This window comes from Ambystoma mexicanum, chromosome 4q (assembly GCF_040938575.1).
Source record: "Ambystoma mexicanum isolate Mex_15411 chromosome 4q, UKY_AmexF1_1, whole genome shotgun sequence".
In the NCBI taxonomy this organism is placed as follows: Eukaryota; Metazoa; Chordata; class Amphibia; order Caudata; family Ambystomatidae; genus Ambystoma; species Ambystoma mexicanum.
Genome location: NC_090928.1, coordinates 895,651,636 through 895,665,229, shown reverse-complemented (window position 1 = coordinate 895,665,229; position 13,594 = coordinate 895,651,636). Strand labels below are relative to the sequence as shown.

The window sequence follows — 13,594 nt, the reverse complement described above, 5'->3', positions numbered from 1 at the left end:
GTATTATCTTGACTAAGTGTGTGATCCTGGGTGCATATTTACAATATGGCAATTGCACAGTTGACTGGTTAGCAGGGGTATTAAATATATGAACATTACTCGGAATGTCAGTCTATGGTGGTGCTTACAGATGTCACTGCCTAACATATGCATAGTTAGGACATTGCAGTTCACATTCCTGATTAGGTTGTTCTATCCTGTGGAAGATATTCCTAGACAGGGGTAAGGATGGAGGAGGTTCAACATTCTAGCAGGGTGAGGGTAAAGAAAGGGGCTGCTGTTGTGGCGTCTGTCTTGTGCATTGTGGTCTAGATGGACTGTACAGTTTTGGCAGAATACTATATGTAATGGATCCCAGAGCAGGTAAAAGGAAATTGAGCATTCCCAGCCCTTCTAGTTTGGGAGTAACATAAGGTTTGGCAAGTCTGAATGACTGGTATTTCTAGGCACAACTCTTGTTTGTTGCTTACTGGCCGAGGTCCTACGGAGAACAAGAGTTCTGCTATGTGTGCATTATAGGTGTGCAAACCCTGGTGTCTCTACAACTGCTCATCTAGTGTGGCATCTACTAGCAGAATACAATACTTCATTCAACTAATTATTAAAGAAAATGTAAAGGTTATGAAGGAAAATGCTTGATCCAAAGCTACTTTATGAGTATAAAATCACATTGGTAGCATTCCATCCTGTTTTTTTAACTCATGTGTGACCTCACATTGATAGCAGCTGTTGCTGAATGCATGTTACTACTTATACCTGAAATGATGGGAAGCCCATCTCGAGGTATCAATCGCCCAGGACATGCTACTTTCCATTACACCTTACCTCTATAACGCAACTATCTGTGGGTTGGCAGAGTGCTCCCTGCACAAACAGGATCCAAGCACTTAGCAGTAACATCATGAAAGGTGCAACAGCAACCCTGAATGTGTCAACAATTTGCAAAATAGTGAAACATAATTGGAACTAAGTTTTTTGTATCTGTCTAAATAAAGACTGTGATTGCACAACACCTTCATGTTATCTCAGTGTCAAACTGCAGGTGTGGAAAAAGGCTCTAACTTACTGGGATCTTGCAGCAGCTGTGCAGCAATGGAGACGCGGCGCCTTTCTCCACTGGAGATCCCGTTGAAAGTGCGTCCTCCAATAACATTTTTGGCAACATGGCTGAGGCTCAACTCCGCCATAACCGACTCCACCTGCAAAAGTAAGAAATGTAAACATAATCCAGCCGAAGAAGACATTTTGCCGGCTTTCTAATGCAACAACCTTCCCATGTAAGTTGGGGCTCTCTAGCTGTAAGCGTACAGTAAAGTCCTTTCCGGTTAGCTTCTGTGCCCTCACTGGTCCTGCTCCTGGGAAGCAGAGTCTCACTGCCCACTGCAGCTGGGGCTGACTCCACTTGCAGGTACAGCATGGTTCCTCTGTGTGGCACTGCTCAGAGAATGGTACCGATCTGCCTTTCGCGGCTCTACGGATTGGTTCCCATTATTGTCGGCAAGTTTGTGTAATGAAGAGGAGACTCAGAAGACTTTAAGCAGTGCTTTAAGTGGGAGGCTAAATTGCCAGGGGGTTTGTGGGGGGGGCGTCTCTAGTTAGGGGACGTGGCTAAGTGTGGTGGGTGCACTTAGGCCATGCACCATAACTAGGGCCCCCCAGCCCCGCTCGCCTATAGCAGGTAGGGGCCTGGTTAGAGCAGGAGAGCTGAGGGCACACTGGCACTATTACCTTAGGTGCGCCCAGCCCTCCTTTTTGTACCAAATCTCAGGCTCCGAGCCCCACACAGGGTGTAGGGAGGGGGCTACGCAGCCTGTGATTAAGAAACACAAGGAGAGGCCGGGAGCAGCAAAGGCATGACACCAGTGAACCCCAGCACTCCTTTTGTGTCTTAATGTCAGGTCAAAACCCAGCTGGCAGTCCTTTCATTGGGGGAACTGTGTGGTTACAGGGTTGCCTGCAGGGGTCACCATTTCATTTTGCTAATCCAAAGTGGTGACACCTGCAGGCAGCCCTTTAAACCTGCAGCACTTCAGCTAAATGGGCTGCCTGAGGGGTCGGCACAGTTGGGGATAGTGGGAGTGAGCACTGGCAGGGCACTGACTGGGGAACCCGCCATTAGCTTGCCTCTTACAGCCCTTCTCTCATAGATAAACTTAAATAGAGAAAACCCACCTTAGCGAGTAAGGACCCATCACACGCGACAACTTGCTTCTTCGCAGTGCTGCGCATCTACGGAGCTCCTAATAGTTCTCTCGCTCATGGCCACCTTCTTTCTTCCCGCATGCGCTGCTGATCTACCATTTCAGAGAAATACATAGCACTCTGCATGTCTTAGCCGGAGAAGGGTACTGCATTTCCTCGTATTGCAGAAAGCAAAACATAACGAGGACCCTAGTCAGAGGCATACCAGAGACATATGTAGCCTTCCCTGTGTGCCAGTCTGCCACTGAATCTAGCAGTTTACCTGTGTGAAATTGACATAGGAGACATACGAGGGCCATGGAGATTGAGGGTGTTGGGGGTAATTGCTTCGAGGAAGAGTTGCAATAGTAAGAGCAGTGAGGTATGCTCAGTTTAGGTTAGCACTTTCCTGTTGGGTAAGACTTATTATAAACAAGTAGATGCATTAGCATGTGCCTATCAACTTATTTTGTTACAACAAAATCAAAGGACCAATATTGGAAAAATGAAGGATTATTTCAAGAGCATGTGCAAGTGGAGCTCCATCAGCCTCTGCTACTTCAAAAATAATTTGATTATTGCATGCCTTTACTGTTATCTGTGAAGAACAGGGCGGGATGGTAGGCGGATCTTTGACCATATTTTTTGAAACATTTGTTTATTCAGGTTTTTGATGTACATAGAAACCCCAGTACAGTGTTGATGGTTACCCACCAAGGTATCATAACGATTAACAGCAGAATATATCTAACATTGTGTCGATCAGCAGTTCCTTCAAACAGGATTGGGACAGTATATTCTTCCTCGCTTAATCCCCCCCACTTCCGCCTTCTTTGAACATGTGAATACACTATCCCTTCATTCGAGAGCTGGCTCCAACCTACCACCACCCCTTCCTCCAGCTCAGGGTCAACTCTGCCATCCCCCACCTGCGGCTGTCATCCATTCATTGTACCAAGGACGGATCTAGGGGTTTCTTCCAGGCAATGGCTACTCTCCTTTTCACCAGTATCAACATGAACTGAGCCGGATGTCTCCTTACTTTGTACCATTTTCCACCCGGTATCAGCCCCCACAGACACACTTTCGGGTTGCACTCAAAACTGGAATGAAGCCGTTCATTAATCTTGGATATCACTGTCTGCCAGTAGCAAGCAATCACTGAGCATCCCCACAACATATGCCAGATCCCCGCCAGCCCAGTCCCCTACCTAGGAGAATACTGACTCGGGGTATTATTCATTGCATGCAATGTGGTTGTGGTCACATAGACTTTATGTAACACATTACACAGAATACATTGAAATCTGGCATTCCTCAAGACTTTCCTGACCTGTTCCCATATTGTTCCCCAATCCACCTCCGAAATATGGTCCCCCACATTCATCTCCCACTTGCCCTTGGCCACCAAGTCCTTCAAGGAAAACACCCCCCGTATTGCCTGGTAGATTCGATAAATCCTAGGCCCCCATCCTCCTGTGTGATCAGCACCTGCATCAGTGGGCTCGTATTTGGCTCTTCTGGAATATCCGTGCACATAGCAGCCAGTTGTCTGCTCACTGACCCATAAGTAAGTAACTGCCCCCTCAAGACCCCATCCACTCCACTCTTTAAATGACATCAGTATCCCTCTCTCAAAAACATCCCCCACTGACTGACATCCTCTGTCACTAAGATCTGAGAAACCCAATTCGCCTTATTGCCGACCAGGGTAACGGGTCCACACTCCACAGCAATTCAGCACTATACAACCCTAGCACCTGTAGTTTCCTCAGAAGCTTCTTCCAGATCTCCTGCACTACCTAAAATATGTTAGTGCCTCCTTTCATCCCGACCGTGCCCCACACAGTTCTACTCCCTTCCATTGAGCCAGGAAGCCTCCTAACATGCCTGACAACAGTTTCTCCCTCATGTCCGCCCACACTAGTACTGCCTGAACGGAACCCCATGAAGTACCATTTGTAGGTCTGCAAATTAAGGCCCCCCTTCAGTTACGGGCATCGGAAAGTCACCAGTGAGACCCACCTTCGCCCCGTATACTACAGCAATTCCCAAACCTGTTCATCCAACATCTTAGAAATTACCTTCTTAATGCCCTAGGGGAAATTGGTAAATTAGTAGAGAAGCCTTCTTAGGAGTATGACCATTTTACATAGTGCTACCCTCCCCATCAGTGATATAGGCAGCTGATCTCTGACCATATGATTCTTTCTAGCGCCACGTAACCCGGAGTCCATCGAGAGATCGGGACGCTAATTTCTTCAGTAATTTAAACTAAGACCAAATGTAGATGTGCCAACCAGGGAAACCACCAGTGCATGACGTGCAAAACTAATGTTCAGGCTTGACCGGCAACATAACCTGAATCCGTTGAACTATATTTGTTTCGATTTTTAGATATTTTAGCTTACCATGTTGCTGTATTTGAAGGTGCTGCACTCCTCTACTGTTTACATTATGCTATTTAATCATCTACTTCCACCTGTGCTGAAGTAGACCCCAGCATTCAGACTGCTGTCAACAATCAAAGGCATGGGAACTTTTGGTGGCTCCCTCCCCCTAATGTATCCTCCCCTTCTAAGTCGAATATATCTGCAGACACACGTGATGCATTACATGAAGGTATATTCCTTTTAGGCTTATTGCAATGGGATGCCAGGTTTGCCTAATGGTATTAAATTACAATCAGTGGTGTAACACAAAATGTGGGCCCCCCCCCCAACTCAGCAAAATATCACGGGTCGTGCCACACTCTGGGCCGGCCTAGATAATCATGCTTGCGTAATACGCACGAATGTGCTGTTAAAGGGGTATGCCACACACTCCTCTAGGAGAAAGATATAAATATGTGTTTTAATGCAATATACAGCACACTTTCTGAGAAAAATTGGCTAAAAAGCCAGAGTGTTTGCAATGGTTTTGTAGGGTAACATAATTCCAATATATGCAAGTCACCAACAGTGCACTGAAACATTAATGCTTTGCTATTAAAAATACCATGCCACAATGAAAACATGTCCTACTGGCTACACAATGTAGAGCAGTGTAATAACATTACAGTAAAGCATGCCAGGCCACATTTAGACATACCTAGACTAGCCAGTCGAAGCAATACCACTCATCAAGAAGAGAACACACATTCAAGCCTGAGTCTCTGTGGCCTCTAACAACATGGCCAAACTCATCTGTAAGTAACTGGTCAATCCTGTTGCGGTCTTTACCTCTCCTGTTCCCTCCCAGGCCCTCTGTATGGCCCTGTTCTCTCACTTCTCCGCTAAAACTCAGGACATCCAGTCCCCCATCTCCTCTTCCTCTCCTTCTTCTGACCCCCCCATTGGCTAGCTCTACTTCTCTTCCTCCTTTCTCCTCTTTCTCTCTGACAATACCTGATGATGTTTCTAGACAAGTCCGATCTTTGAAAGTGTTGTCCAAACATGTGCTCCCCTGCTCCTCTAGAACCATCAAGGACCATATTGACACCCTCGCTCCAGCCTTGGCTGATTTCTGTAATCACTCTTTAACCACTGGAATGATCCCCACTTCCCTCAAGAAGCCTCCTGCCTTTCCTGCCTGCCTGGACAGCTATCGCCCAATATCCATCACCCCTTTCCTGGGCAAACTGTTGGAAAAAAACTGGCCATCTTCCAGCTTACTCTCCACACTGAATATTTTGGTTGTCTCCATCACCACCAGTCTGGCTTCAGAGCTGTCAGAGGCATGGAAACTGTTCTCCTGAACACCTGTAAAGATCTGCCCTCTACCCTCGATTACAGCATTCCTTCTGTCCTCATCCTCCTTGATATTTCCTCTGCTTTCGACACAGTCAACCACACCATCCTGATTAATCAACTCCATGAGAACCTGGGCATCACAGATCAGGCCCTTGAGTGGCTGACCTCCTTCCTCTTGGACTGTCCCTCCCAGGTGCACCTTGGTCCCTTTCTCTCCACCACATCTCTCTATACCTGTGGTGTTCCCAAGGGCTCCATCCTCTCACCCTGGTTTTTCAAACTCTTCTTGGCCCCTTGGGCCCACCTGATCTCAACCTTCTCCTCTTATGCAGATCTCACTCAGCTTTCCTTCAGGCTCCCCTCAGAGTCCTCTCCTCTCGATCATTCCTGACTGTCTATCCGCGATTCAGGTTTGGTGCGCATCCACCAGTCTCCCCCTTAATGCCAGTATGATGGAGAGCCTTCTCATTGGGACCTCTGACCCTGCTTTCCCTCTCGCACTCTCTCTGCCCACCTTGGGCCCCCTTCTTTCGCCTTCCTGCAAGGCAAAAAACTTGGTTGTCATCTTTGACTCCACTCTCTTTTTCTCTCCTCACTCACATCTCGGACATCGCCAAGAAGTCCAACTACCAGCTGCTCCTTCTCAAAGGGACTCTTCCCTTTCTCGCTTTTCCCCTTTTCTCTCTAGACTGGACTACTGCAACAGCCTTCCTCTACTCTCTGCCCTCTGCAACTAATCCAGAACATGACTGTGAGACTTATCCTTGGCTTCAAGCCCAGGGATCATATCTCTCCAGCCCTGAAATCTCTCCACTGGCTCCCGGTTGCTGCAAGGATCAATTTCAAGACCCTTTGTATTGTCCACAAAGCTTTCTGGGCCCGGGCCCACACTACATCTATCGCTCTCATCCAAAATACCTTCTTTCTCAAGCCCTTTGCTCAGCTACCTCCAACTCTCTTAGAGTTAGACACTTCCCCAAGCAGAAAGTGGGGAGGCGGGTAGATCCCTCTCCTATGGAGGTGCCTCCCTCTGGAAACGCCTCCCTGCCCCTACCAAACTTGAGCCGAACCACGGAAGCAGCTCAAAACTTCCCTCTGCTCCTCTGCTTTCTCTCTCTCTCTCCCCTCCTCGCCCACCTGACCTACCTGTATGCTGTACCGACTGATTGCTGGGCTACCCTCAGAGTCTCACTATGTCCAGACTCTTTCTTGGTCAGACACCCCTGCACTGCCTCTCGGCCTACCACGCACTTAGGTGCTGTAACTGTAACCCTACAGTCTCTTATTCTCCTTGAACTACTCAGAGCTGCATGGCCCTGGCTGCACTTACTCAGAGAATTGCTGCCCTGTTTTTCCCTCCCTTCTCCCTTGCACTTCCCCCCTCCCTTTCCCCTTGCACTTCTTGTTCTCACACCTGCACAATCTGAATGACACAAGGCCTAGTAAGATTGTGTGTCTTGTCCTTCCTCTATCTTCCCTCCCGTGTCTTGTCGCGCCAAGAAACACTTGTGTACAGGCGCGTTATAAATGACTTATATCATATAATTTTATCACAGATTGCCAGAAAAATATACAATGCCCCAGTAATAAACGACTAGTCTGGCAGCACCGAAATGCCACTCTAGCCAGGTAATTACACCTAGCAGGACTGCTTTATCAGAAATGCCCAGTTATAAAAAAAAAGTAATACCAAACTCAGGAATGACTAGACTGGCTGCACCAAAATTCCTCTCTAGCCACTAATACCACTAATCACGCCTGCTCAGACTGGACATGGACAACTATTATGATTTGTCACACAATCCCGCCCCCCCACAAATATCCCCTCTCCCTGCCACCCCTACCCGAACCTCCAAAATCAGCTCCTTGGCCCAGAATTACCTGCACGTCCCTCTTCCTTGTCCCAGAGCTGACATATGTGGCTCCTTCACTCATAGATAAGTACTGGGATGAGGAAGAGTGGGACTAGGAGTAATGAAGATTACAGGTAGCTAAGTCAGGCATTACCTCCATCTACCTCTACCTCATCCCAGTACTTGTATATGAGGCAGAGTGCCTCATACACAAGTAGTGGGACGAGGAAGAATAGTGCTAGGAGTAATGAAGATTACCAATCAGTAATCAAGGCATTAAACACAATTAAGCATTTAGTTGACTGGGATGCAGCACTCCTTCCCCCCGAAAATGTTGGGCTATGTTGACTCGACCTGGCTGACCTTCGGAGCAGTTGCCGGACCGAACAGGACAAAGATGTTAAACCCTGGGTTTTGCTGTTAACAAGAGCCCACCAATTACTAACATAAAGCATTACACTGTTAGTACCTGCATTCAAATGCCAAATTTGTTAGCCAATTGAAATCGTGATGTGGGTTTAGTACTTGCATGCCAGGGGAGTGATTGGAAGGATAGAGAGGGAACAGGTGACCACTCAATTCTCGCAACAGTCCATGCGTGTAACCTTGAAGCTGCACTAGAATAGTCTAATTAAAATGCGTAAAGAAATTGGATTCCCCCACACAAATACGTTTGCCTCTCTCCCACCGCCCGTGAAGGGTTAAGCCCCCCCCCGAAATGTAGGTTTTGTTGCACCCCTGAACACAAGCACACACGCCATTCACCATATACACACATGTACACCCAGCCATCCATACATTTAAGTCTGAACTCTTTCACCATATAGGCACACCCAGGCAGCCACCTATACATTTAAGTGTGCACCCTTTCACCATACAGGCACACACACCCAGGCACCCATTTAAGTGTGCACCCTTTCACCATGCACTCACACAGGCAGCCACCTATACATTTAAATGGGCACCTTTTCACCAGGCAGGCACACCCAGGCAGCCACCCGTACATTTAAGTGTGCACCCTTTCATCATACAGACACACACACCCAGGCACCCACCTATACATTGAAGTGTGCACCCTTTCACCATAAACTCACACGCACCCGTCATTAAGGGGAGCCCTATTACTTCCAAAAGAAATTGTTTCTTTTTGAAGTCACGTTGACTTCATAAAGAAATTATTTCCTTTAAGGACTGAAGCAAGGCTGAAATAATTTCTTTATGAATGCAGAGTGACTTCAAAAAGATACTGGGGGTCATTATGATCCTGGCGGTAGCCGTGCCGATAAATACCGGCACGGCTGCCGCCGGAGTCATGAATTTTCCAGTGCCCAGGAATGGGCAATTACCAGTGCATTACAGCCCTGGTGGACCTGGTAATTGCCCATTCTCGGGGGCCGGAAAATATTACTCCCCATTCCCATTTGAGTCCCATTGTACTCAATGGGAATGGGGAGGCCGGATGCACCGGCACCATTTTTAAATAGTGACGGTGCATCCGTTGAGTTCTGCGCGCTGGTGCCGTTCCGCCCGCCAGGTCAGGCCTGTCGGGCTGAAAGGCACCCACTCTCAAAACTCGTAGTTAGCTGGTCCCGAAACAATGGTAGCGGCAAGCTTACCGGTACTGTTGTATCCAGACCGGCAAACACATAATGAGGCCCACTGTTTCTTTTTGAAGTCATAGGGTTTCCCCACCCCATGACATGGAGGCCTCCAGCCTAGGGTCTTCCATTGCATGAGGTGGGAGGTTCCCTCGGACTTCAAAAAGAAAGTTTCTTTTTGTAGTCACTCTGCCTTAATAAATAAATTATTTCTGTTAAAGAAATAATGTCTTTATGAATGCAAAATTAAATCAAAAAGAAAAAAAAATATTGTTCAGTTTTTTTTCTCCAAGTGGGGCCCCCTCCCAGGACATGTGCTGGTGGGGCCCCCCGTTACGCCAGTGATTACAATAAACAATTTAGTCCAATAATGTTTGGATATACGTTTTATGGTCACAGACTTATGGATTGACACAATCACATTGATCATTGTCCTTGTCTGGTTTAGGCTATTGTAACATTAGCTACACAGGGTTTCCCAATAAAGGGCCTGATTCACAGAAGCATTTTATAATGGCGCAATCCCATAGGAAAACGTTCTGGTGTTCACCCAACTTCAAACTATGTTGCTCACTTCTGTTACGTCTTACATGCACCAATCACATCACACCTGCACTAATGTGCCTGCACTGGCATCTAATCAAGTAGAGAGCAGAGAGTTCATTCACATAGCTGTGCCTAGTGCGCAAACACTTACATTGCTGGACACACACATGCCCATACAGAGTATTCCAGGCTTTCCACCAGACCAGTCATCTGAGGTCAGCCCCTCACAGTATCCTGGTCAACAGTTTGACAAGGCAAAAGAGCTGTAGAGGTCACCCAATACATGCACAGGCTTCAGCACTGTGGAAAGCTATATCAACCCCCCTGAAACTCGAAGATGACTTTCTTAAATTCTACAGGGCCTTAAAGACTCCCATCTTTTAGAGGGTCATCAGAGTGCACACTTCCTCAATGGATTGAAAATGATCACACTGAATCCTTTTAACTGACGCTGTTGGCCAGTCAGAAGACCTGACATGTGGCTGCTAATATCGCACTTGACGCCTATCTTCTTCCAGTTACATCTCCTTACTGTCCTTGTACCTGATAGAGCCAACGCTAACCCGTACGGTCTACTATCTTTCGCCACCTCTGTCGTCTTATTTTTCTCCTCTCTGTTGTGCTCCGTTCATTCATGCATACCCAAGCCTCAGGAATGACACGGAGCCAATGCTGCAGTGAACTATCTTTATTCACTCCCTGACACCAACTGCCGTTTCCTCCTCCGGCCCCCTCCTTTTCCCTTTCTTCCCGCTCCTTCTCTGTTGCTGCTCTTAAAGGGGTAGTGTCCCTTTATTCATGTACAACACCTCCCCCGTACTTAACATGAGAGTCCAGTTACATCTGTTCGATGAGCCTCACTGGCTTCTTTATTGTCCTAGGGGTCTCCCTGGTGATTCTCGGCTTTCGCCGGTCAATTCCACTGGGGGTTCTGCTTCTTCTTCCTCGCTGGTGTTCTCGTCGGGTGTTTCTTGTGTTTCATGTTCCTCCAGATATGACTCCCTGAAGAATGAGGGGTTGTGGGTAATGTCTCCTAGTTCTCCGGTTGCTGTGATCATGGGCCCCTTGGTGGCTGTGATTGTTCGTGGGTCTGGGCTGTATCGAGTGTCCGTTTTCTTGCGTTGTGTTTGTCGCACCAGGACTGTTTGCTCGATCTCTAGTCGTTGTTCTTTCGCTCTCCTTTTTGTGTCAGCCCATTGCTTGGCCTTCCTCTTCTTCTCGGCGTCTCGTTCTCTGACGGTTAGGTCTTCTTCAGGTGTGTGGTCCTCCCATCTGGGAATGCGTGTTCTGGGTTGATATCTCACCCTGAGTTCAGCTGGTGGCATGTCATTTGACGACAGGTACAAGATATATTCAGTGACCTCATGTGCCAGGGTGTCAACTTTGTCCAATAGGTGGTGTCTGGATGGATAGTCCGCTGGGTTTGCGTCTCCTCCTGGTTTGTGGACAATAGTACAATCGTACTCTTGCAGTCTTATTCCCCATCGCTCTATGCGGGGTGGCATTTTCATTTTGGTGTTCCCACAGGTTGATGTTAGGGCTTTGTCATGTTGCTCTTGATCCCTTCCAGGTATTGAGATGTCATTGAGAAGAAGAAGTTGGATTTCTTTTGATACCTGTTCTTGAAGGAGGAAGCCCACTTTGCGTGGGTGCTGCGGTATCGGCCTGATGGTATTTTCGATCTGTGATTTGATGTGTGAGCCCTTTAGCATGTCCACTCCTTCAACTAGCTTGGGGAATTGGCTCTTGAGGTCTCCTTTCGCCAGTGGCCTCTCTATCATTGCCCTGATGGATTCGCATGCCAATGGTAGTCCTTCGATGACCTCCGATTGGTCGTAGTGTAGGTCAATCAGGGCGAGGGCGTTAGCTGTCCTGTAGCTGAGGAGACAGCGGCCGACAGCCGGGCTCCTTATCACGTGTATCGTGGCAGTTGTTGTGATGTCCCTGTGCCGTAGATCACATTGGAATTTCCCTTTGGATGTCATGGGTTGAGCCGCTCCCCATTGAAAGATGTGTGTTTTGGATTCTTGGAGGGGGTATGCAGAGGCTATCTCACGGTAGATGTCCTCGTTCATGACGTTTATTGTCGCTCCTGTGTCAACGATAAATCTGTTTCGGATGCTTCCCATCTGGATTGTTACTCTGGGAGCTGCAGTGTCTTCAGCCTCCACCCTGAGGAGGCATACGTATTCTCGGTCGTAGCCATCTTGTAGGTATTGAGCTTGTTCGTTTCCACTTGGTGGATGGTGTGGTGGGGGGTAAGGGTATGGCTCCCTGTCACGTTCCCGGTTGTCTGGTGCTTCCGCTCTGCGGGTGTCTTCGCGTTCCAGTTCCCGCATGAAGTCATCCTGATAGGCATCGTATAATTCGTGGTCTTTCCTGTCTGGTTCAATCTGAAGTCCTTCCAAGGCTCTCACTGTGTTTGGGCGTTGATATGAGGGCGCGAGAGGTGCGTTCCTGTCCACATGGTGATGCTGTTCTTTATGTGCGTCCATCGTGCGAGGGGTAGATCGTGGGCGTGCTGATCCTCCTTCCGGTAGTAGTTCTTTGCACATCACTTGGAAGTGGTTCTCCATTCCGCATCTCATGCATCGTTGCCCAATGGCGGGGCACGGTCCTCTGTGTGGATATTCGAATCCGCAGCGATAGCATTGGCGGTCACCCTGTGCTCGTTGTGTCGGGTACCTCTGGTTGGTCCTTGGTTGGGTGTTTGGCTGGCGGGCGTAGGGATGAATTGCGGCTATGGTTTCTCCCTTTTTGGGGTTCTCAATGGCTGCTGCTTGAATGTCCACTCTTTCGTATACCCTGGCTAGGTCTAGTACCTCTTTTAGGGATAGGGGTTTCTTGAGGAGGTGCTTCCGGAACATCGAGGATGCACACCCTTCTATGATGCGTAATCTAATGGCTTCTTCGTCATTAAAGTTAGCAAAGTCACATTTTGATATTTTCCTCTGAAGACGTATTACGAACTCCCCTATTGATTCGTGAGGTAGCTGGCCACATTGGTTGAAAGTGTACCTTTCATAGTCCCGGTTCGGTGAGATGACTAGTTTTTCGTTAATGGCTTGCAGGAGTCTTGCATATGTGGTGCGGTCTTGTGGAGGGATCGTGCGTATAATATTTTTGATTTCTCTCCCTGCGACATTTGCAAATATGCTCAGTATGTTGGGAGGTTCTTGTGTGCCAATGGCACCCACGAAGTCGTCAAATTCCTCCATCCATTCTTCCCATCTCTGCCCCTGGTCATGGTGTGGGTTTAGCGTGAACGGGGCAGGTCTCCTCATTAGGCTTGCATGAGAGGAGGGAGCTCCCGGTGATGGTGGTGGTGCATTGGGGTCTGCTGCGTCCGGGGCCGACATGATGGTGTCGCTCAGTATTCTCTAGTCCGTTGGGGTGGTATGTGGGCGTTGGTCGCGGTTTTCTCTTGGTATCGTGGCTTACAGTGCACGTGTGCCCAAGTCTGGACTTGCCGTCTAGGGTGTGGTGCAAAACCTCTTCTCTTGGTGGCTTTCCTGGTAGGTTCTTCCCTCTCTATCGTGGTCTTTCCCACTCCTTTGTATGCTTGCCTGTCGCTTTTGGGAGACACGGGATTTCCCTCTGTAATGAGGCTTCCTTGCCGTGTGGTCGCTGTAACTGTCCTGTGGGGGCACTGGGATGCCCTTGCTCTGGGGTGTTTTCCTTTCCC

At 48.2% G+C, this 13,594-nt stretch overlaps 1 protein-coding gene across 1 annotated transcript in view; it reads right to left on the bottom strand.

The window, feature by feature from the left end:
* ABCG5 (ATP binding cassette subfamily G member 5) overlaps window positions 1–13,594 on the bottom strand; it is a 286,105-nt gene that overhangs the window by 207,801 nt on the left and 64,710 nt on the right. Inside the window, exon 5 of the mRNA XM_069607292.1 lies at window positions 1,067–1,199. Coding sequence (XP_069463393.1) covers window positions 1,067–1,199 — 133 coding nt within the window. The remainder of the gene's footprint in view (window positions 1–1,066; window positions 1,200–13,594) is intronic.